Source organism: Ursus americanus, chromosome 24 (assembly GCF_024610735.1).
Source record: "Ursus americanus isolate L20-20 chromosome 24, mUrsAme1.1.p, whole genome shotgun sequence".
NCBI classification, from domain to species: Eukaryota; Metazoa; Chordata; class Mammalia; order Carnivora; family Ursidae; genus Ursus; species Ursus americanus.
In genome coordinates, this window is record NC_142150.1 from 43,082,299 (window position 1) to 43,105,868 (window position 23,570).

At 47.5% G+C, this 23,570-nt stretch overlaps 1 protein-coding gene across 2 annotated transcripts in view; it reads right to left on the reverse strand.

The window, feature by feature from the left end:
• TESMIN (testis expressed metallothionein like protein) overlaps window positions 1–23,570 on the reverse strand; it is a 41,057-nt gene that overhangs the window by 3,563 nt on the left and 13,924 nt on the right. The window contains exons 4-5 of one of the 2 annotated variants that reach the window (XM_045775890.2): window positions 5,740–5,842; window positions 1,992–2,129 (exon numbers count right to left, since the gene is read on the reverse strand). In XM_045775890.2, the coding sequence (XP_045631846.1) occupies window positions 1,992–2,129; window positions 5,740–5,842 (241 nt within the window). Of the gene's footprint in view, window positions 1–442; window positions 2,130–5,739; window positions 5,843–23,570 lie in introns of those variants that run through there. The other variant, XM_045775889.2, reaches the window with a different exon arrangement.

The following is a 23,570-nucleotide window of genomic DNA, read 5'->3' on the forward strand; positions in this document are numbered from 1 at the left end:
CTTCATTGCGCTTGATAGATACTGTGTTTTCACACACAGGGGGTCTGTGGCCACCCTGCGTCCAACAAGCCCATTGACACAGGTTTTCCAATGGTCTTAGCTCGCTTCGTGTCTCTGTGTCACGTTTGATAATGCTCTCAATATTGCAAATTTGATCTGTGCCCAGCGATGGCGACCAAGATCATCAGAGGGTGATCAGTACTTAGTGATGACGACCAAGATCATCAGAGGATGATCGGTACTTAGTGATGATGACCAAGATCATCAGAGGGTGATCGGTACTTAGTGATGACGACCAAGATCATCAGAGGGTGATCGGTACTTAGTGATGGTGACCAAGACCATCAGACGGTGATCGGTACTTAGTGATGATGACCAAGATCATCAGAGGATGATCGGTACTTAGTGATGGTGACCAAGACCATCAGACGGTGATCGGTACTTAGTGATGGTGACCAAGACCATCAGAGGGTGATCGGTACTTAGTGATGGTGACCAAGATCATCAGAGGGTGACCAAGATCATCAGAGGGTGATCAGTACTTAGTGATGGTGACCAAGATCATCAGAGGGTGATCGGTACTTTGTGATGATGACCAAGATCATCAGAGGGTGATCGGTACTTAGTGATGGTGACCAAGATCATCAGAGGGTGATAAGTACTTAGTGATGACGACCAAGATCATCAGAGGGTGATCGGTACTTAGTGATGACGACCAAGATCATCAGAGGGTGATCGGTACTTAGTGATGATGACCAAGATCATCAGAGGGTGACCAAGATCATCAGAGGGTGATCAGTACTTAGTGATGGTGACCAAGATCATCGGAGGGTGATCAGTACTATTTAACAGAGGTGTTGCCTTGCTTTTTAGACTTCATGCCACTGCACACCTAACAGACCGTCGTGCAGTGTGAACAGAACTGCACTGGGCTGGCCTGAGTGCAGTGTTCGCTTCACTGCAGTGTTCTGGACCTGAGCCCCCAGCATCTCCGAGGCGGGTCTGTCCTGCCGGCTCAGCCGTGGCAGGGAACGTGTGGCGGGGGAGAGTCTGAAACCCACCGAGGGCCCGCCTAGCGGGGCTGTCCTAGGGGAGGCCCTTGCTGCTTGCTTGTGGGTGGACTTGGCTTCTTGGCACGAGGCAGCATGCCTGGCAAGCCGGGGCCCAAGCCCTTGCTCACACCGGCCACAGGGGCCGTCTGAACGTTGGCCTGGCCAACAACCATGGCTCCCACTTGGTCTCAGCTGCTACGGATGTCCCTCTGTTCTCTTCAGCTTGGAGATGCTCATCAGAGGGTATCTATTATGTTTTACTCTGCCCCCTGGGTGTTTGGAGCAGGAGGCTTTTCAGGACTTCTAGTCTACTCTAGAGACCACAGGAGATCAGCACCTCATGCCGGCTGCTGCCTGGCACAGGCTCAGCCTCTGGAAAGTGGGGAAGAGCAGGCAGAGACACTGTGAGTGCATTTGAGACCTGCTCCGCTGGGGGGTGCCACTCACTGCTGGAATTCTCTAATTCTGCACTCCTTTTGACCGCATTTTCAAAATCCTAGCAGGGGGATGGCTGGGCCGCTTACTCAAGAGCTTCCAACGTGTGTCCCCGGAATTATGAGGACTCTTCTCAAGCCTGACCATCTGGGACAACCTTTTAAAAATAAAATTCACAGGTACCCCGCAAAGACCGCAAGCAAACCGAAGGAGAGCCTTTCAAGGAAGGGTTTCCCGGCTGCTTCACTGCTGGGGCCTGTGGGCTCCTTCCTCTCTCCTTCCCTTTCCTTCAACACCAACAAAAGAGGGGGAAGACGAAGGGGGAGAGCAAGTCCCTCCACTGCCAGTGAGCTCGTGAGAATCGGGCAGACGCTCTGGCCCAGGAACTGCTCTGCACCGCGGCGCGCTCTGCCGGGCGGCAAGGCCCGCGGTCCGCTCCGGTCTCTGTGCGCCAGCCTGGGGACAAGGTCCGCACGGGGCCCCGTGGCCTGGGGAGCGGCTCACCTCATAGCACTCACAGTAATTCTTGAGGCAGCCCGAGCGCCGGCAGTTACAGCCTTTGTTGTGGCGAGGCTTCACATCCCCCAACTTGCCTTTCCCAATCTTTGGTTGGAAAGCTTCTGGGTTTCTATCAAGACATGCCTGGGACAGAAAACACAAAATCCTATCAAAATGCACCTTATTATGTAAAAATTAGGTTCAGTGAATGGCATCTCGTTTGTTTGCCATGTTAATCCATCTGTTGCTTTAGGAAGAGCCGCAGGACACCAGGGAGTATCACGCAGCCGTCGAAAGGACAAACTCTTACCGTGTGCAACGACGTGGCTGGGACTAGAGGGTCCTGTGCTAAAAGAAATGAGTCAGTCAGAGAAAGACAAACACCGTATGATGTTACTCACGTGGAATTTAAGAAACAAAACAGATGGACGTAGGGGAAGGGAGAGAAAAATAAAATAAGATGAAATCAGAGAGGGAGACAAACCAGAAGAGACTCTTAATCTAGGAAACACACTGAGGGTTGCTGGAGGGGAGGGGGTGGGGATGGGTAAGTGGGGGATGGGCATTAAGGGGGGCACGTGATGGGAGGAGCAGGGGGTGTGATGTGCAACGGATAGTCACTGACCTCTGCCTCTGAAACTAGTGATACGCTATATGGTAATTAACTGAATTTAAATAATAAAAATAGGAAGAACCACATGAGGCAGTGTGTCCTTCCATAGTTCAGAAAGTGCGTCCCCTTCTTGTTTCATTTTACTTCCTTTACACCATGAAAGGCATTGCTTTTTTTCCCTGAGTTTCAAAGTCATACATATTTACTGTAAAATAACTGAATGTTAAAGATGCAAAGAAAATGATTGTGTCCGTGTGACCTACTTCTTTTCCAGCATGTCTCGTGTGCTTTTCCTGAGACAGCTGGGGTCGTGGTGCTCTGCTAACAGCTCACATGTATTAAATGCTGACCGTGTTCCAAGCACGTTCCATGTGATTTATGTGCACTCTTGCCCTTAACCCTCACAGCAGCCTTGGGGAATAAATACCACCGTTGCTTCTGTCTCACAGATGAAGAAATCGAGGCCGCGAGGTGAAGTAATAAATGGCGAGTGACGGATGCGACCTCCAGTCCCTGTGCTCACGCCCAGCCTAGAGGCTCAACCACTGGGCTGTGTCCTGCTCACACGACACGCTCAGCTTTTTATCCTGGCTTGTTTAACTCTTTTCACCTATCCTTCCACTATCTGTCTAGACAGACAGATGCATACATATTTTTATTAACAAAGTGATTCGAGCAACTTGAGCAGCACAGGAGTCACAGCAGCACCTCTGTGCTTTGCTCTCCCCGCAGAGGTTAACAGCTAGGACCTGGGCCGCCCGACACCAGAACTTCCCATTGCTGCGGAAGGTCCTTCGGACAGCACGGGCCTGGAGCAAGGCTGCTCTGTGTGCACGTTCTTATTCTCACTGAGGGTGAGGGACAGGGAGTGCACCATCCGGGGGTGGAGCGTGAGGAATGGAGCAGGAGTGTGCCCGGTGTAACCCCCCCAGGTCAGGTTGGAGGGTAGTCCAGCCCCCAGAGGCTCCCCCAGACTCCTCCCCATCAACATGCCCGGGTGGGAACCACTGTGCTGACCTCGACTGCTTCCACGGCGCGTGGGCCCCTGCAGTGTGCCCTGTGATGCCCGCTGCCTTCACCAGCACCACGCCCTCGAGACTCATCCGCGAGGAGCGCTCCGTGGCCACGCTTTTTTCTTCACTGGTGTGTAGTATTCCACTGTACGAGAGAACACTCCACCCCAATGGACACGGGGCTGTTTCCAGGGTGGGGCTGCGGTGTGTGTCTGCAGTGGACACATACACTCATTTCTGTTGTCTCCGTTTTTAGGAATGAAACCGCTGGGGCGTAGCACCTACAAAGGTTCAGCTTCAGAAACTACTGCCAAACAATTTCCCCAAGCGGTTGTACCAACTTATGTTCCTACCAGCAATGCTTGAAAATTCCAACACTTTCAAAATAAAACTTTATATGCTTATAATTGTAGACAATACCCTTTAAGCCTAAAGAAAATGCTACACTACTAAAGTTTAGAGGCATCAAATTTTCTTCTGTCCCATGGATCTGGCTGTATCAAAATGGGTAAGATATTTTTGAATGATTTATCTATAATTCAAGAGGGGAATTAAATTATTGTAGAAACAAAACAGACCAACCATAACACAGCCTGACAGTCTCAAGTCCACATGTGATGGCCCTTGGTTTCCTTTTGTAAACTGGGGGCACCAAATATGCCCCCAGAGCAGGCTGGCAACCCCACGCCTACCTGTCTTCCCTCCTCTGATGATGTTTCGTGCCTGCAGGAAGGGGTGAAAAGTGCGAGCTCCTGTAGCCTTTTGCAAGTGTGGGGCTGCAGGAGCTGCTGATGGCCCCTTGAGGAAAGTCCAGATTCTCCCCTCACCCGGAAATTAGACACGTGTCGTGGCTCAGAGCCTCCACCCAGTTCTCTGACTAGCAGGCTTTCGACACCTCTCAGACTGCACTCTACATGCTTGGGCTTATCTGCTACATGATAGGACCCAAATCTCTAAACCCCATATCAGGACAAAGTGGACATTTGCACGTTCTTCTATCAGAACCTTCCGACAGTGCTGCACCCCTGAAGCCATCCCACATGGCTGCCACACTCCGGACAGCTCTCTGGTCAAGGGCCAATATTCCACCTTCAGGAACAGAGTCCTTCTCATCGTATACTCCTCAACACTTTGGGTTTTCCCAATATTGAAATTGGTTGGGAGTCTCTGGAGATAGTTTTGTGAATATCTGAAGCACTTTTTGAAAAAAAAATTTATTTTTAAAGAGAGAGAAAAATGGGAATGCAAGCTGGTGCAGCCACTCTGGAAAACAGTATGGAGATTCCTCAAAAAGTTGAAATTATAGCTACCCTATGGCCCAGCAATTGCACTACTGCGTATTTACCCCAAAGATACAAGGTAGTGATCCGAAGGGGCACCTGCACCCCAATGTTTATAGCAGCAATGTCCACAATAGCCAAACTATGGAAAGAGCTCAGATGTCCATCAACAGATGAATGGATAAAGAAGATGTGGGGTGTATAAACATACAATGGAATAGTATGCAGCCATCAAAAAGTGAAATTTTGACATTTGCAATGACATGGATGGAACTAGAGGGTATTATGCCAAGTGAAATAAGTCAATCAGAGAAAGACAATTATCATATGATCTCACTGATATACAGAATTTAAGAAACAAGGCAGAGGATCTACAGGGGAAGAGAGGAAAAAATGAAACAAGACGAAACCAGAGAGGGAGACAAACCATAAGAAACTCTTAATCTCAGGAAACAAACCGAGGGTTGCGGGAGGGGAGGGTGGCTGATGGGCATTGGGGAGGGTATGTGTGGTGAGTGCTGGCTGTTATGTAAGACTGATGAATCACAGACCTGTGTCCCTGAAACAAATAATACATTAAAATTAAAAAAAAAAAAAAAGAGGAGAGCAAAAAAAGAGAGAGAGAGAGAGCATGAGCAGGGAAAGGGGCAGAGGGAGAGGGAGAACCTCAAGTAGACTCCCTGCTGAGCACGGAGCCTGATGAGGGACTCGATCTCATGACCCTGAGATCGAGACCTGAGCCGAAACCAAGAGTCAGACACTTAACCGACTGAGGCACCCAGGTGCCCCATATCTCAAGCACCTTTAAACACTTTCAGAATGCATGTATTTAGTGGAAAAATTGTTACCTTGATGGCCTTGAACCGTTGGATTTCGTGACGTAGATTGTTACAACAATTATTACAGTTGCAGTTGTTGCAAAAGTCCCCACTGGCAAAGCAATCGCAGTACCTGTGAAGCAAGAGCACGGCGCGTCAGAGGCGCGGGCGGCACAGTGAGCAGACCGCGCTAGCAACACACGGGAAGAGAGCCCGCCAGCACGCTGTAGTTCGGCACGACTTTCCCCTAGATGGCTCTCCTTTTTTATGAAAACTACAACACCTGGGATGGTGCTCTCCAGTGACCAACAGAGGAGAAAGAGAAACCAGTTCAAATACTGCCCATCGCTGTCCATCGTCTCCTGCCCCCGCCCCGTGCCCACCGACACTCTCCCAGGAGCACCCCCAGGTGGCGGGCAGAAACCATCAACCATCGCAGTCCCAGTCCACCCACTCAACCGAAGGGGAGTTCTCTTCTTGGCCAGACCTTGACTGTGAGTGAAAACTAACGGGGCCTGGAGGCCGAACGTGGCTTGGGTTTGATCTTACTTCCACTCCCTGTCGGCGTGTGGAGGAAAAGATGGATGGTGCGAGAACCACGTACCAACGACTGCTGTCATCGTCTCGTATAATAAAGGGTTGTTTGTGAATTCAGAGTCTACAGAGTGGCTTCTTTAGCAGAATCTCTCCCTGAGTGTGTCCACTGTGTCCTGGAATTCTGGAGGTCATTCTGGTGACAGAAAGGGTTTTCCCTGAAGAACCATCAGCGATTATGCCTATTAAGACACGTGCTCTCGTGCTGTACAGAAGAGGCATTTAGAGTCCGTGCCTTACGTGGTTTCAGTATGGGCAGGGACAAGACAGTGTCCTCAACTCACTTAAAAATTCCGTGTTGAGGCAAGGACTCCCAACATCTTACCTATAACCTGTACCCCAGAGAGGTTTCGGGAGCTCATCAGCCACTCCACAGCTCCCGTGTGCGACTGGAGAAGACCGCCTGCGCCCTCCCGAGAGCATGAGTCATTGAAGAGAGCTTCAGATCCAGGTGTGTAATACCGGCGTGGCCACCGGGCCCCCGTGTTATCTGATAGACGTTATGTGTCAGTCAGCGTCTTGAGCTATAAAATGGAAGTCGTGGCATCTAACCTACTGGTCTCAAGGGGTCGCAGGGATTGTCTCCCATGCAGTGCTGCGTGAGGCCAGGAGGGCCCATGTCTGGCAACGTGGGAGATTGGATGTCTGTAGAAACCTTACTGTTATAGAATTCCTAAACATTATTCTTTTGATATTTATTATTTTAATTCTTTTAAATAATATTGTAAAATGCATGTCAAGCCAAGAGGAAAGAGATTATCAGAGGCGAAATAAAGAAGAAACTGTGAGCCAAAAGGGGAGAGTTCGGTAGCTGCCGAGTGTTGTCCTGGGGCATCTGCCCGTCCCTGGTGACCGAGAGCCTGCTCGTGCAGGAGACAGAAGGAAGCCAAAGTCTGGCTACCAAAGGTGGCAGTTGCACCGGAGACACCCCCCTTCCCCCCATATAAAGCATGGGTCCTTGAAAAGAAACCTCTCCACAAATCTACTTCAGAGAAGGGGTGGAGACACATCCTCTCTGAAGCACAGGGCGAAATATGAGAGTGTCCCCTAAGGCTTCCTGGCCACTGGGATGGACAGAAGCAGGAACCGATGACAGAGATTCGGAGGCTGGAAAGCAGAGGGGAGAGAGTTATGGACAGCAGACTGAAGAACCCTAAACACTGCGCCAGCGGAAGAGAGCGAGAAAGCAGCTCTGAAGACTTGGACTCAGTGGTTCCAGGCTGCTCTGGAAGTGGAGTGGGGGAGGGTGGGATGAGAAGAGAACTGGTTGAAATTCTAATTAGGAGGGAGTGAGCTCCCAGGCTCCTCCCCTTTCCAGCACCCTCCTCCTCTCCACCACTGTGGCAAGAGACTGAAATTACTTTCGGGGCAAAATAATTGAGGGCAGGGGTATCACAATGAACCAAAGGAGGAAAGGTGAATATTGAGACTGGCAGGTTTCTTCTACTTGGCCCCTAGAATCCTAGCACCATGTTGGAAAAGCCTTATCTGGGGGTGCCGACCAGCCCAAGACAGATTACAGAGAGGAGCCCCACAGCGAGGCTTCCCAATAGATGGCTGAGTCATACCACCAAGAGTCCCCAGGCATCTTATGCCTCCTTCTTCAGTGTGAGTGGAGTGACAGCCAGAGATCCACAGACATTTTAGGAAACCTTCTGACATGAAAGGCAGAGGCCTAAAGAAACAGAATGTTCAGGGAAAGGAAACTGGGCGGAGCAGGGGTACCAACAGCCTTGGACAGATTAAGAAACAAGAAAACGACACTTAAAAAAAACAGAAAATAAAAAAATAATTACAGAGAGGATTATCTTAACAGAAAATGTGAAAGCTAGGACCCCTGTCCCCCCCTCCCAAAAGGGAAGTAAAAACAATAGGGGAAAGAAAAACGTAGGATTCATTTTCTAAGTCCAAAATGTATGTAATTAGAGATCTGGAAAGATAAGAATTTTGAAAATGAAGGACATAAGATAATTTAAAAACAGTTCTCAGAACGAAAGGGCATGTGTTGGCAGAGTAAAAGGGCTGCCAGAGCCCAGCACAAGAGGTGAGAGAGCCCCAAAGCAAGACGTCACTGTCAGCTCCAGAGCACTGGGAACAAAGAGAGGACCCTATGAGGCTCCAGAAAGAATAAAACAGGTTTCACACAAGGAGCAAGAACAAGAATAATGTCAACATTTCAACAGCAGCACTGGACACTAGAAGAAAATGCAGCAAGATCTTCAAAATTCTGAAGAAAAATTCAACATTTGAAGTTGAACTGAAATTGGAAATCCAACTATCCAATCCAAAACAATCGTTAGGAGTGAGGACAGACTCTGGCGGGTTTAGAGCTGGGGGTTCTGGAAAGACGATCTCCACGCGCTCTCTCTCGGGACGCTCCTGGAGGCTGTGCCGCACCAAATGACGCGTGAGTCAAGTGAAGGAGACAAATGGGCCCCAGCAACCAGGGACTCAAACTTGAGAAGAAAGCCCGGGTGTGGGGACAGAGGGAGAGTCCAGGGTCAGAGCTGTCCATCGGGCCTGGCAGCCGCACCGTCCAGAGTGGGGCAGGTGAACGGCTCTGAGAAAGGCTTCCTCCGGCAGGACCGAGTGTGTAGCAGGTCTGAGCATGGTGGGAAGACAGCTATACACCCAGAGCGCGGTTTAGGGTGAAATTAGTGTCGTGTGCATAGAAAGCTAAGTACCAACTCTTAACTCAAGGGGAAAGATGAAGACATGCAGGAAAGGAAATTAATCAAGGTCCAGCCGTGAGTAGTGCTTTCCTAGTTGTGAAATACAAACACTACGACTGATCTAACCACATATATCTGATGTCGGGTGTGGGAAATGTGTGTGTGTGTGCGCGCGTGTGTGCTTGTGGGGGCGGGGGGAGGAAACAGCCAAACCCTCATCTTCCATGGTACAAAAACAAGAGATGGTGACAAAACCGAAAAGCCAAGAAATTAGCGAAGCAGGCATGTTATTTACATATGTGGAGACAAATATTAAAAGATTCTGTTCAAAGAGTTGAAAATTCCTGGAGATCAGAAAATAGGGAACAATTGTCAGGGAGCTACCATTCTTTGTCTCAAGTCTTATGTAATTCCTTGGCTTGTGAAACTCTGTGTGTGGGCAGCAGCTCTTTCTGTCCACGGGTCCTGTCTCTGTGCTTTAATAAAACCACGTTTTTGCTCCAGATAAATAAATAAATAAACAAACAAATAAATAAATAAATAAATAAATAAATAAATAAATAAATCTGTGTGTGTCGAGGCACCCGGCTGGCTCAGTTGGTGGAGCCTGTGACTCTTGACTCTGGGATTGTGAGTCTGAGCCACATGTGAGATAGGGAGATTACTTCAAAATAAAATCTTTAAAAATATAAAAATAGGGACACCTGGGTGGCTCAGTCGGTTAAACGTCTGCCTTCAGCTCAGGTCACAATCCCGGGGTCCTGGGATCAACCCCCACGTCTGGCTCCCTGCTCAGTGGGGAGCCTGCTTCTCCCTCTGCCTGCCGCTCCCCCTGCTTGTGCTCTCTCTCTCTCTGACAAATAAATAAAATATTTTTAAAAAATAAAAAAATAAAAAAGATAAAAATAAACTCTATGTGTGTATTATCTGGATAAGAATAACTGAATTAAAAGTGAGAAAGGATAAACTGAAAGATAAATTAGATCGAGGCACATCACAGACAGACAGACTAAACACCCAGAGAAGAGAGTAAGAGGCACGGCGCATAGTTCGAGGGGCTAGCATAGGGCGGACCAGCACCACAGGGCAGAAGAGAGAAAAGGGAAGAGGCTGTGGAATGAGGATACCTGTGAGTGTTCCAGAGATCCTCTGACTTCAGAAACTTAATGAAACCCCAAAAAGGTGAATACAAAGAAAAGGAAAGACAGAAGGAAAATCTTAAAAGCCCCAGAGAGAAAAGACAGGTTATCTAGACTGACGGCTTCCTTTTTGTTAGAAATAATGGGGAATAGTAAAAACAATATCCTCAAAGCTCTGAGAGGAAAACCAACCATCTAGAATTTTATACCCCAACTATGCTCTTTCACCGAGGCCCAGCCCAGGCACATTTCTTCTCTTGTTCTACACACTTGACCCTCTGCTTTTTAAAAATTTATGTTGAAGAATTTTAAATCTCTGTCACCAAACCTATTCTGTCTCCTACCCTTAACTGCTCACTTTCTTCTTCCACTGACATCATGAAAGGGTTATCTACACCTGCTGCTTATCCTTCCTCGTCACCCATGCACCGTTTATCCTACTGCACTCCGACCTTCTCTGCCCCACGGGCTCTCAGAGGCCATCAACAGCCTCCTTACTGGAGAAGCAAGGCCCTCTTCACTGCACGGTTGTCTCAGCAGCTGCGACACTCTCATGCTCCAGAACCACATTTCCAACTTCCTGTCAGACATTTCTACCTCCAGCTCCGTGTGTCCAGCCTTCACTTGCGATCTTCTCCCACTCCTCTCTGCTCAAGCCGTGCTCCCTCTCTGCATCCGTGGTGTGTCCAGCACTAACATAATCCCAAGTCCCTTCTGACAGTTTCCTTTCTCTTTCCCCATGCCCGAGGTGTTATCAAGTCTACTAATTCTGGCTCAGAAGTGTCTTTTTTTTTAAATTTTACCTTTATACAAGTAAATCACATTTGTTGAAGGAAAGTTTTTAGATATAAATAAGCAAAAAGAAAAAAAATACAATCACTCAGAGTTCCACTCCCTAGAAATGATCATTTGGTGAACACATTTCAGACTTTTTCTCTAAAACTATACATACTGAAATAAACATGTCGTTTGATTACACATTATATACAAACAAAAGCAAAATCATATTCCAAACATCGTTTCAATATGTTTCTATTACTTATCAGTATCACGAATCACCCTAACAACTTGTTTTTATTACTTATCAATATTATGAGTGTTTCCCATGTACACAGATTCATACACCACGTCAGTGACTGCACGGTGTCCCCTTCTTCAGCAGCAACATGATTCAGCTAATAAATCTCCTCACACCGAACATTTAGATTATTTTATATATTTTATATATTTTACACCAGTGGCACTGGCCTCCTTTGTGGTCCTAGAACACTGACCTTCCCTCTCTTGCCACAGGGCCTTTTCATGTGCTGTTTCCTCTGTCTAATATTATCTTTTTTAAGATTTATTTATTTATTTGACAGAGAGAGAGACAGCCAGCGAGAGAGGGAACACAGGCAGGGGGAGTGGGAGAGGAAGAAGCAGGCTCCCAGCGGAGGAGCCTGATGTGGGGCTCGATCCCAGAACGCCGGGATCACGCCCTGAGCCGAAGGCAGACGCTTAACCGCTGAGCCACCCAGGCGCCCCTGTTTCCTTTGTCTAGAACATTCTTAGCTACCCACTTTCGAATCCACCTCCACCTGATTAGCTCTCCTCATCCAAACACCTCTCCTTAGGGAAGCCCTCCCTGGCTTTCACACTTGGTCACCTCCTCCCCCCACACACACCCACTACCACTCCTTTGCCACATTTTCCACATTTCCACTTGGACCTTTATATATATGATTATTTTATTCATGTCCATCTGCCCCTTAGACTGTGAGTGCCAAGAAGGCAGGGACCATGACTTTCTTGTTCATCTCAGTCTTTCTCATTTCTGAAATCACAGGCATTCACAAGTATTTGTGGAATGAATGGGTAAATGTTATGTCTGAAATAACTCAAGTCTCTGTGGCGTTCTTAATTGCTACCGTCCCTGCCTTAGTTCAGCTCCTTCTCACCTCTTCCATAGTCCTGTGATAGCCTCCTAACAAATCTCACTTCCAGCTTCCTCCACTTTGCTATCAGTGCTAATTTCCTAAAACATATATCAGGCAAAAAGAAGCAAAGAAAATATGATCAGAAAACGCAAAATAAAGCGGTATTGTGCATTCCTGGTGAGAATGTAAAACGGTGTAGCCACTGTGGAAAACAGTATGGCAGTTCCTCAAAAAGTTAAAACCCAGACTTACTATATGATCCAGCAATTACACTTCTGGGTGTATCTACCCAAAAGAATTGAAAGCAGGGACTCAAACAGATGCTTGTACACCAATGCTCAGAGCAGCATTAGTCACAGTTGCCAAAAGGTGGACACAACCCATATGTCCATTGCCAGAGGAGGGGCTAAACAAAACGTGGTCTATATGTACAACGGCGTGTTATTCAGCCTTAAAAAGGAATGAAATTTGGACACGTGCTATGGCACAGATAAACCGCGGATGCCGGGTGAAAGACGCCGGACACAAAAGGACAAGTGTTGTATGGTTTTACTTATTACACCAGGTCCCTAAAGTAGGCGAATCCAGAGACAGACAGTGGAACAGAGGCTGCCAGGGGCTAAGGAGAGCGGCTCATAGTTACTGACCGGCTGCAGAGTTTCTATCTGGGATGATGAGAAAGTCCTGGAAATGGATGGTGGTGATGGTTGCACAGCCTGGTGGATGCAATTAATCCAGTGAACTGTACATTTAAAAATGGTTACGAAGGTAACTTTTTTGTTATATTTTACCACAAAAAGAAAAAACCAAGGTGTACAAAGTATGTATAGAATGCTGCCATGTGACTAGAAAAAAAAGAACTTAAATAAATTTTAAAACCTCAAAAAAATAAGGCAGTACAAATAAGCCCACATTTACCAAGAATGACAAAAAGAATGCAAATGGATGAAAGATGTGGGTTATTAGATTTGCTTTTTTTTTTTTTAAAGATTTTATTTATTTATTTGACAGAGAGAGAGACAGCCAGCGAGAGAGGGAACACAAGCAGGGGGAGTGGGAGAGGAAGAAGCAGGCTCATAGCTGAGGAGCCTGATGTGGGACTCGATCCCATAACGCCGGGATCATGCCCTGAGCCGAAGGCAGACGCTTAACCGCTGTGCCACCCAGGTGCCCCTAGATTTGCTTTTTTTAAAATCCAGCTATAGTCAGATTACAGAGGACACACCTAAAATAAAACCACCGCACAGAACATGTGTGCAGCAAGGGATGAGAGGGAGCGCGCCTGCTGACACCACCAGGAGAAGACATGGGGGCGGCAGGAGCATCAGCATGAAAGAACTTACGGCAAAAAGCAACAGGATACACAGTAGAGTTAACCGTTGGTGGAAGCATTCACCAAAAAGACACAACAACCGTGAATTTGTATGCCCTTTACTACAGACTCAATACATATCAACCAAAATGGAATTAGAGGGAAAAGTAGGCAACTCGCAACCAGTGGAGGTTTTAACATATTTTTATCAAGAACAGATAAATCACATAACATCTAACGAGCATTTAGCAGATTTAAGCAACAAAATTAACACACCTGACCTAATACACAGTCAACACAGCCAACACACAGACAATATGCGTTTCAGTTAATATATTTTAAAAATCAATCGAACATTAAGTCATAAAGGAAGTCTTCATTAAATTCACAGCATTGGTACCATGTAGACCACATTATCTAACCACAGTGGAATCAAAGTAAAAGATTAACCATTAAAATGTAGTTTTAAACATATGTCTACATACATATCTGGACACTGTGAAGTGTGACCTGAACAGCTCATGGGTGAAGAGAACATTACAACGGCAATTTAAAAATATTGTGAGTGAGTGACAACAAGAGCACCTCCTACCAACTCTTGTAGGTGCGTTAAAGCAGTTCAGGGGGCTAATCTAAAGCTTTAAAGGCATTTCCTAAAAAGTAAAAAGGATACAAAATAAATAAGCACTTAGCACAAAAAGCTAGCAAAACAAGAGAGTTTTATAAAACAGGTGTGCAGGGGAAATAGCAAAAAGCAAATCTTAATGCACCTCTGAGATGGGAACCAGAAATCTAAGCAAGAAAATCCAGAAAACGCAAAGCCGATGCCCTGAAAAGATGGACAAAATAGACAAACTTCCCATGGGAAAGATCGAGAACAAGAAAAGGGACAGGAAAAAACAGCAGAAACTTAGAAAATGTACAAGGCTGTAGCTACGGATGCAGAGACAATTTTTAAAACAACATAAGAACATATAAATAGGAATATACAAGTAGATTTAAAAACTTAGAAAATTCAACGATTTTCAAGAAAAATGCAAAATATCAACACAGACTCCAGAATAAATCAACATTTAGAAAAAGCGACAGCAATGACAGAAAATGACCAGGTAGCCCGTCCCCTCTCCCACTCCAGCCCACAAAGACACCGGCTCCGATGGTTTTGCGGGCAGAGGGTGACCACTCTTCAGAGAATAAAAAGGGCCACCCTACCCGCACTTTCTCAGAGGCTTCACAGAGGAGGCTGGGGAGGGGTAGGGAAGCCTGAGAGTGCGTTGCCCTAGGCAATACAAAACACTGGTTTGGATACCACAACCACACTTCAGACATGTGAGAAAGGGAAATCGCAGATCTACCCCCCTCCAGAGAAGACGCAAAGCCCTAGGCGGAGTATTAGGAAACCAGAACCAGACCTTACAGTGTTCACAACAAGGCAGAATCGGTGCATCAAGACCAATTTGGGTTCAATCCCTAGCGTACAAGGGTGGATTAACATTAGAAAATTTATTGTAATAGATCCTATTATAAGATTAAAAGAAGAAAACAGTGATCATTTCCATAACTGCAGGAAAAAGATTTCGACAAAATTCACCACTCGGGGTGGGGGGATGGGTTAGCCCGGTGATGGGTAGTAAGGAGGGCACGTATTGCATGGAGCACTGGGTGTTACACGCAAACGATGAATCATGGAACACTCCATCAAAAACTAACGATGTACTGTATGGTGTCTAACATAACATAATAAAAAAAATTCACCACTCATTTATAATAAGAATAAAACAGAATGACTGTGTAGGAATAGAAGGAAATGGAAGGAAGCGTCCTTGGCCGGAGCCAGGCGTGCTGTGGAGAAGCAGCCCTTGGGCAGTAGCCACCCTCCCCTGATTCTAGAGCAGTGGCAATTTCGGCTGAGCACTCAGGTGGCTCCACTCAGGACAACATTTCCCCGCTTCCCACTGAGCTTGGTCTGAGCACAGAACGAGGTTCTGGCCAGTGGAGCGTGAGTGGAAGTGCTTTGGGCAATTTCTGGTTATGCCGCGAGAGGTGGGAAGTGTGCCTGTACCCTCTTTTCTCTTCCTCAGTGGCTGGAATGAAGGTGAAGCTGGGGAGCTGGGGAAGCGCTCCCCCAAGGATGGCAGAGCAGCTGACGGGGCAGCTGACCCACTAATGCTGACGCCGCCCCACGAGTCCTGGAATGACTGTAGTTCACAGTCTTCGGGCTACAGCGCCTGAGCACAGAGTATCTCTCAAAAACCTAAAGCAAGGATCTTATCTAGGGCAGGGCAAGAGAATGCTAGAAGTATTACTAGGAAACCAGGAACAAACTACTTAGTGCCCAACATGACAGAGGCCCTCACTGGCATGATCAGGCAAGAAGAAGGAAAAGAGGATAAAGATGGGGAAAGATGTCAATGGTCCTTATTTGCAGACAACTTGTTTAAATACAATAGTGAAGGAAGTCCACAGACGAATCATTGCAACTGAGACGTGGGATCTGTGCACGGAGCAGGATGGAGAACCCAGAACCAGACCCACACACAGACATTAAACCCTGACAGCACATCACTGGGACTATAGTCGTGTTTTGCAATAAATGGTGCCAGACAATTAGTTGTACATACAGAAAAGAAAAATGAAATTACCTACCTAACACTATTCATAAAAATCAATTCCAGGTGCATTAAGGCCGCAAAGGAGAAAAGCAAACTTTAAAGCTAGAACAAACTCTAACAGCACAATGACTTTGGACTTGGGATATGGCTGGACTTCTTCAACAAGAACGCAGTAATAATAAAGACAAGGGACAACTCTGACCGCATTAAATTGAAACTTCTGTCCACCAGAAGTCACTGCTCACTGTGAACCACGTGTCCCCAGTGCCCAGTAGACATCAGATCTTCTGCACGGTCCTCATCTTCATGAGAATTACAACCCTCTGTGCCTTTTTCTCCGGGTTAGAGTGCTGTCTGGGTTGAAAACCCATGTGCTGCGTCAGGACATATACCTTGGTCCCCACGTGAACTCCCAGTCCCTTTCTTACCACTTCTGTGGACTTTCCCCTCGGCAAAATTGCTTTCCTCTCCGAAAAGGACCAAACTGACCTATTCAAGTTGGCAGCAGCAAGAGAGCTCGCAAAGCACTGTCCTCTGTGGTCTCGGGCTCCCCGACTCGACAGACTCGGTGGAGACAGACCTCAGGGTTCCAAGTCTCCAACGGCAGAAAGTCTGGCTGGCTGACGAGTCAGTGTGGACAGTGACCTCTGGCAGTACACTCAAAGTCCATGATTTGTTACCACCACTGTACGCAGTCCACGTGTTCTTGTTCTGTGGACGTGTACTGTCCCCTTCCATTGTCTACTCCTACTGTTGCCACGGAAACCACAGCCGCAGCCAGCACATGAGGTTTGGTGGCCCCTCTTGTCCGTGAAACACACCGAAGGAGCAGCACTGTGTTAAACGTGCCGCCCTCGAGGCAGACATTGCTTCGGTGCCAGCAGGCCGGCAACGGTTCAATACTTCCGGGTAACCCACGCTGTGACTTCACAAGAAGGTGAGCACAGGCACACTGTACCCTAGAATTTTTAGAGTCTTGATGTGTTTGAAAAGACCTACGATGACATGTATTCTGAACTTATTTTTAATTCATTGACCATCGTGACAAATTCTTTAAAACACTTTAAATCAGTGGTATTAAGTATTTAAAACCTTTTTAGATGCATATTTGAGTCTGTAAAATATTTAAGGACACTCCTGGGAGGCCAAAAAATAAAAGAGAAACCAAAATTCAGAGGCGTAAGCTAAAGCTGAAGCCTGCAGCCGTCTTGGGGCATCTGCTCATCCCAACAACCAAAGGCTTTGGTTTTCGCTGCTGGACGGAGGAGGCGGGGCAGCGACAGCCATAGCGGTGGCGAGCACGGAGAATCTGCCGGCCATCGCTCTGAGAGCTTTACGTGTACCAACCCAAAGTCGGGCGCACACCCAGGCGGGGGGTCAGCTCCAGGAGCTACGCATAAGGCTGAACAGTGGAAGGTTTGTACCCAGTGAACGAGCCCCCTAGGAAAACACGTCCTGCAGAAGGAAAGGCAAGACAATGCGTCTGTCTGGGCACTGGCTTGGGAGCAGGGGACTCATTTGGGTTTGAGATCTGAATTCCTACTGTGTGTCCTAAAAAAACACCTTAGGAGAACTTTTAAGTTGTCCAGATTGGAAGTGCCACCAAGGCCAAGCAGAAGCAAACACGAACTTTCTCTGCAGGAGTGCGCCCTCCGATCAGCCTCAGAATTCCCATATACAAAGTCCCGGCGATTATAATTTACAATTTTTAAAAATTCACAAAATACATGCGGTAACAAACCATAATGAGTGTAAAATCAAGAGATGAAAACACCAGATTCAGACAAGCAAAGACTTTAAATATTAGAATTAGGAGCTACTGAATATGAATTAAGTATTTAATAGTTTTAAACATAAAAGAAGGAATCTAAAGTACAAGTAAGAAACAAGAGACCTTACAAAATGATCACCCAGCTCTGATCTTCCAGCTGCAGGATTCTGGTTAGTTCATTACAATTACTTAACCTATCTACTCAGAGACAGAAGGCCATTTGAGAAATCAAAATTAGAGATTGCCCAATCTATGATTAAAATCTTGATTTACATGTGATTAGGGTAAAAACAACGTGGGTAATACAACTGCTCCCAACAAGCCCCACCCCGTATCTCAGCAAGAATTGAATTGGAATGGATACTTAAAAACTCTGTTTGGATTTGTTGACTAACATATTTCAGAACTAATTAAAACTGTCCTGGAAAGCATCCACACCCGTAAAGCCGGTTTCTCCTCTCAGAGTATGCTCATGACCCAGGCGGAGACCCTCTCCAGTCCCTGAGCGCAACTCGCCTTCACGCTGCGAAGTTACTGCCCCGACGACTGGGATACCACAGCCTATGTCACGGCCTATATAAAAAAATCCTGTTACAAAAGTGGCTTTCACAATCAATGCTTTGAGAAACTAATTATGAAGCAAATCAATGTTTAAAATGTATAAAAAATATTAAGAAAGTCCTATGTAGCAGCAGTGGAAAGATAGAAGGGAACAACTTGAAAAATCTTAAAAACTTTTTAAATAATAAATTTTCAATAAAATAATAAAACACTTATCTACCTTTTTATTAAGTTTACATCAATTCTGTTTTACTTATACAGACTAATTTTATCATTTAAAAATAATTCCCAACCTTTGCTGGATAATGAAACCACAAGAAAAGGTTGAAGTCCATTATCTAAAGTTTCAAGAGTAACTGGGAGAGGAACTAGCAAGATTGGCTCCAGCTCTGTCTGGAAGAGCAAGGGAGGGACACGGGTGCAGAGTGAAAACTCTCTCTACCGCAGTGACAAGGCGGTAGATAATTCCCCCCCTCCCACCACCGAAAGCCTAAAAACAAAAATCAATAAAACAGTCACTCTGGGGGAAGAATCTGGAGAATGGGAAGAGGTGGGGCAAGGCGCTGACTTTCCGTTGCAATCTGGCTATAGTCATTGATTTTTTACCCGTGTGCGTGAATCACTGTGATTTTCAAAAAATACAATAAGGTGTTTCTCTCTTCATTGATGGCCAATCAATAGTAATCCCTCTTGACCTTTATCCTCTAGGTACTCCCAAAAAAGCAGGACAAAAACTACGTTCTATCGCTTTAAGAACACAACTTAGTTGTGGGGAGAAAAAGAGTAAAGACAACTGAAGGCTCTTCCCCGTGATCATGGCACGTGTTCACGGAGCCGAGGATGGCGAGTCCACTCCCGACACCTGCCCCTGCCCCAGCTCCCCAGCACGAGCACCTGGGCACACGCGCAGAGACGGCCACGGTGCCGCCGGCACAGTCTGCCCCCAAGAGACCTCGCGGCAGGCTCTGCACGGAGTGGGTGAATTTACCCACTCCTTAGCCTTTCCGGAAACGGTCTTTCCAGAGATCATTGGTTTCTCGGGGATTGACTGATCCAACAAACCGTGATAGACTGACCAATGCCACTTGTGAATTCTGGTGGAAATCACACCCCTTCCAGTGCCCCCAGTGCTCAAGGCCCCTGGCTTCCCAGCGCGGAGCTACTGAGGAAGCTGGGTCACTGGCCAGACGGGGACGTGCTGAGCCGGGAGTTGGAGGTGCAGGGTCCCCAAGCATGACGTGAGGGCGGTAAGCCTCTCGCGCACAGCGCACGACACTTCCTGAGAAGGTGGTGCCCATGTCCCTCAGAGACAGTGCCTCCTTTCTCTGGACAGCAGGGGACACGCTCTGAACCTTCTTTTCCTTTGTTCCAATGCTGACCGAGCCCACCCGGGACGGCAAATTCTTTCTTTAGTGCGTCAGTCGCCCATTAATCCGGAAAGCTGCTTCTAGGCAGGAAGCTATTTCTTTGGCCTTCCATCATGGGGTTGTCAATAAGTTAAACCTTTCTTGGAGCCCCACCTTACTTCTGAGTCCTCAGGGGTTACCTCCCTCCAACCCCAGTGATCGTCTAAAACTTGCTCTAGGCTTCATGGGTCATTTGGTCTCCCCGGTCCCCAAACAAGACTGCAGCTTGGCAGCCCCATTGGACAGGACCCTGCTCCTCTCCTGGTTCTGTCCACTCTACATGCCACCACCTTGTCCTCCACCGCATTGGACGTCTCCATCTGGGCGGGCCACTCTGGCTCGACAGGGTCACCCAGTCCAGGCTTTCCCCTCTGTTTTCCTTCCGCCTCACCCAGAGCCGCGTGTTAGTGGTCTCATGGCGTGTCTGCGTTCAGAGAGGTGGATGGCTCGCATTCACAGACTAAACCAGTGACAGCTCAAATGTTTTCACATAGTCAACCCTAGATTTCAGCATTGCTTTTTAAAAATGAATTTGTCTTTTCAGTGACCCAAGTTTCTCGGGCTTCTGGATTTGTAACCACGTGTGTACCCCCAAGTCACTATCCCATCAGTGGAGCTCTCAGTGACTGCAGCAGGAGCTCTGCAACGGAAAAACCACGTGGAGACAGTGTTAGCCATCAGGACGAGGATGTGTGCCCCCTCCAAGGTGTCACTTTAAAGTTGGGCAGACCTTCAGGGCAGACACTGGGCAAACTAAGAGCCGGGCAGATGACACGAATAACGTCCACGTGTGACAGGGCAGGAGGGGAGGCGGGGGCCACCTCCTATGTCAGCTACACTGTGCCCCCCGCCCACGGCTCTGCTGCACGGCCTGCCCCACCACCCCCTGACTGAGCCTCCTGTGAGCTGGCATCCCTGGGGGAGAATTTTTCTGTGAAAATTCACTATTGAGTGAACCAGTCCACCAAACTTGTAAGAACTAGGATGTGGGAATGTCTCAGGGTGCCGCGGTTAGCACCCGTCGGGGGGCGGACATGCAAACCAAAACCCAAGGAAGCCACACCACGTGCGGTGCAGGCGGGGCCCTTCTCCAAGTCGGTCAAGAGAACCCCAGAGCCCCGGACCAGGCTTGTGCAGAGGGCACGGCGTGTCGCTGCTCTGGCTGGCGCACTGCTAGCCGCCGACGCTTGTCCGGACTCTGCGCCGCTTACTGACTTCTAAACAACCTTATTTCTATTTAATAATGAAGGATTTGTGATTACTTACAATTTCAGACACTGGGATTTGGTACAGTTACATGGCTTTTTAGACTTTGTGTCCCATGAACTAAGAGTTACTCTATAAAGATTAAAAAAGAAAATATTCAGATCGTTACTCTTTAAAAGGAGAATTAGCTAAGCATCTGGTGTTTCTGAACAAATACTGAAAATCTCAGCACCAGGTAGTTACAGGTATTATTTATCGGTGCCCGATCACGAAATGGAAGCGGTGTGCGTGTTACAATACAATGGAATGAGCCTGGCCAATCCCAGCCTGCGTGCCCCGCAGGGGGTGCAGAGCAGGACCCAATTGCTGCCCCCTCCCCAAGAAGCCCTCTGGATGTTCTTCCCTTGATCTGTTTAAACCCCTGTTGTGTGAAGACCCTCACACCAAATAGCTCCTTTAATAAACTTTTTTGAGTTTTCCCAAATCTGAACACTATCAGATAGTATAATTTAAAAGGCAAATCATCATGTTATATTGTTCCAGAGTGTTAGAGCCGCCCATGCTGCAGAGCTACCAGCCATGGCAAAGCAAGTTTCCAGTGGAGACCTCCCTCCTCACTGCTCCCGGGAATTAGCTCAGGAGCCAGCGTGAGGGGCATCAGAGGAGGACAAACGAGTCCTGGGAGCTACACACGAGGGGCAGCTGTGGGCTAAAAATCGGGGAGAGTTCCCAAGCGCTGCTTTCCAATACTACTCGCCGCGGGAACTCTGATTCCTAGTTCTGTGAGACGTGTACTACGCTACGGTGAAAAGCAGGGCAGGTGCACCAAGGCTGAGACGGTGACAGGGCTCTGCTAGGTCGCAGGGACACTGCTGGGTCTGGGGCTGCCTACAGAAACTGCAGGGGTACTTGGCACACAGGTAACATTTGCCAACAGTCTCCTGTCGCCACACAGAGAGCGGAAGCACTCCGCGCCATCTGTGCCATGGTTGTAATGGACACAAATGCCCTGGAGACAGCGGGCTAGGCAAGCCCCTTTGCCGGTACTCCGCGTACTCACATACCCAGCTACCCGGAGTCCGGACGGGGATCATCCTGAGTCCTAGCTCAGCCCATCATTCTCTGCGCCCTGGCGTGCGTTCCTCCTACGTGGGCATGCTTGCCTCCGCAGCCTCCACCCCAGCCTCACCGTCTAGGCTTCTGTTTAGCGACATCCCCCCCACCCCCAACACACACACACATGGTACCCGACTCATGGACGAGCTGCTAACTCTTACTTCTGGAGATTCTCCCATTTATAAGATAATGCCCCAAACTATGTCACTGAATGCTATGTTAATTTATGGTTCATCTAGTTTACTTTTCCCGTTTGTACCTAGCTTTCTGTCCCCGCAGGCACCCCGAGGTGACAGATCTGGCTACACTGCCCCCTGGCCCATGTGCCCTGGAGCAGACATAGGCTGTTCAGAGAGTTGCTGGACACCTCCTTCACTGCTCTTGCCCTCTGCCTCTCAGACCTCTCCCTACAATGGGGCACAGGGTGGCCTGGCACTAACTGTCCAGCGGAACCAAAATTCTTCCCTTTAAAAAATGGGGTGGGGATACATGGGGACATTCCAGGGGTCACCTGCCATGATTGTGGAAGGACAAAGTATAGTTCAGTAAATGTCCAGTATCAGGAAGGTACCAATAGGCATTTCCTGAGAGATCATCAAGTGATGAGGACTGTGATAAGAGCTTCAGGGAAAAACCAAAAAATATGTGTGTAAAAATTTATAGTGCCTGTCCAGGAGGAATCCAGCAAATAATTTGGGACATGAGATAGATAGATAGATAGATAGATAGATATATGATTGAAAAATTGGAAGACAGAAGGTATCGTATAATAAGCTATCAAATTATTTGATACTGATTGTCAATGATATAAAATTCAGAGATGGTAGTTTAATATAGCTGGAAGAAGTTAAACTGCTTTCGAAGGAGCTAGAACTCGACACCACCTGTTAGGGCTGTGAGCCTTGCCATCCACCACAAGGGGGTTTCAGCTGAGGAAGCGGCATAAGCGAAGGTGCTGTAGGGGTGAGCACAGTGCACGAGGGGCGGAAAGGGACGGGAAGTAAACCGGGGAAAAAGCCACCGCTCTGAGGACACCGGTCCACCCTCTCATGCCAATCTGAAAATTAAGGTGTCAGGAGAGATCTGCACAATTCCACCTGAGAACAGCATGAGAAATAAACTGCACTACACGAGATAGGACCTCATCTTTATGGAAAAAATTTTCAGAGAAGCAGACTCTTGAATGTTCTTTATTATAACGTTCAGTATGTTACCAAAGTAAGAGGATCAACAACGTATGAGAGTTCACTTTAACACCTGACTGACGACAAGATGATGGAAATCTTACAGAGTGACAGGACATGAATTTTTACTAGAAGGGCACTTTCATTAATATGATACGCTAGTTAATAAGTTAGCCTGTTCACCACCCAACTCTGAAGAACGACGGTGGGGTGAACACCCCCCAAAGGACTACTGGCCAGGAGGCTCCGGCCGACCTGTGTCTATGCCACACGCTAGCTTAGAAATGTCTGAGCCACGTTGGGCCAACAGAGCTTCCTTTCTGACGTCTTCGGACCTAATCTGACCTTGTTATCGTCTGGAAGTCAAAAGGA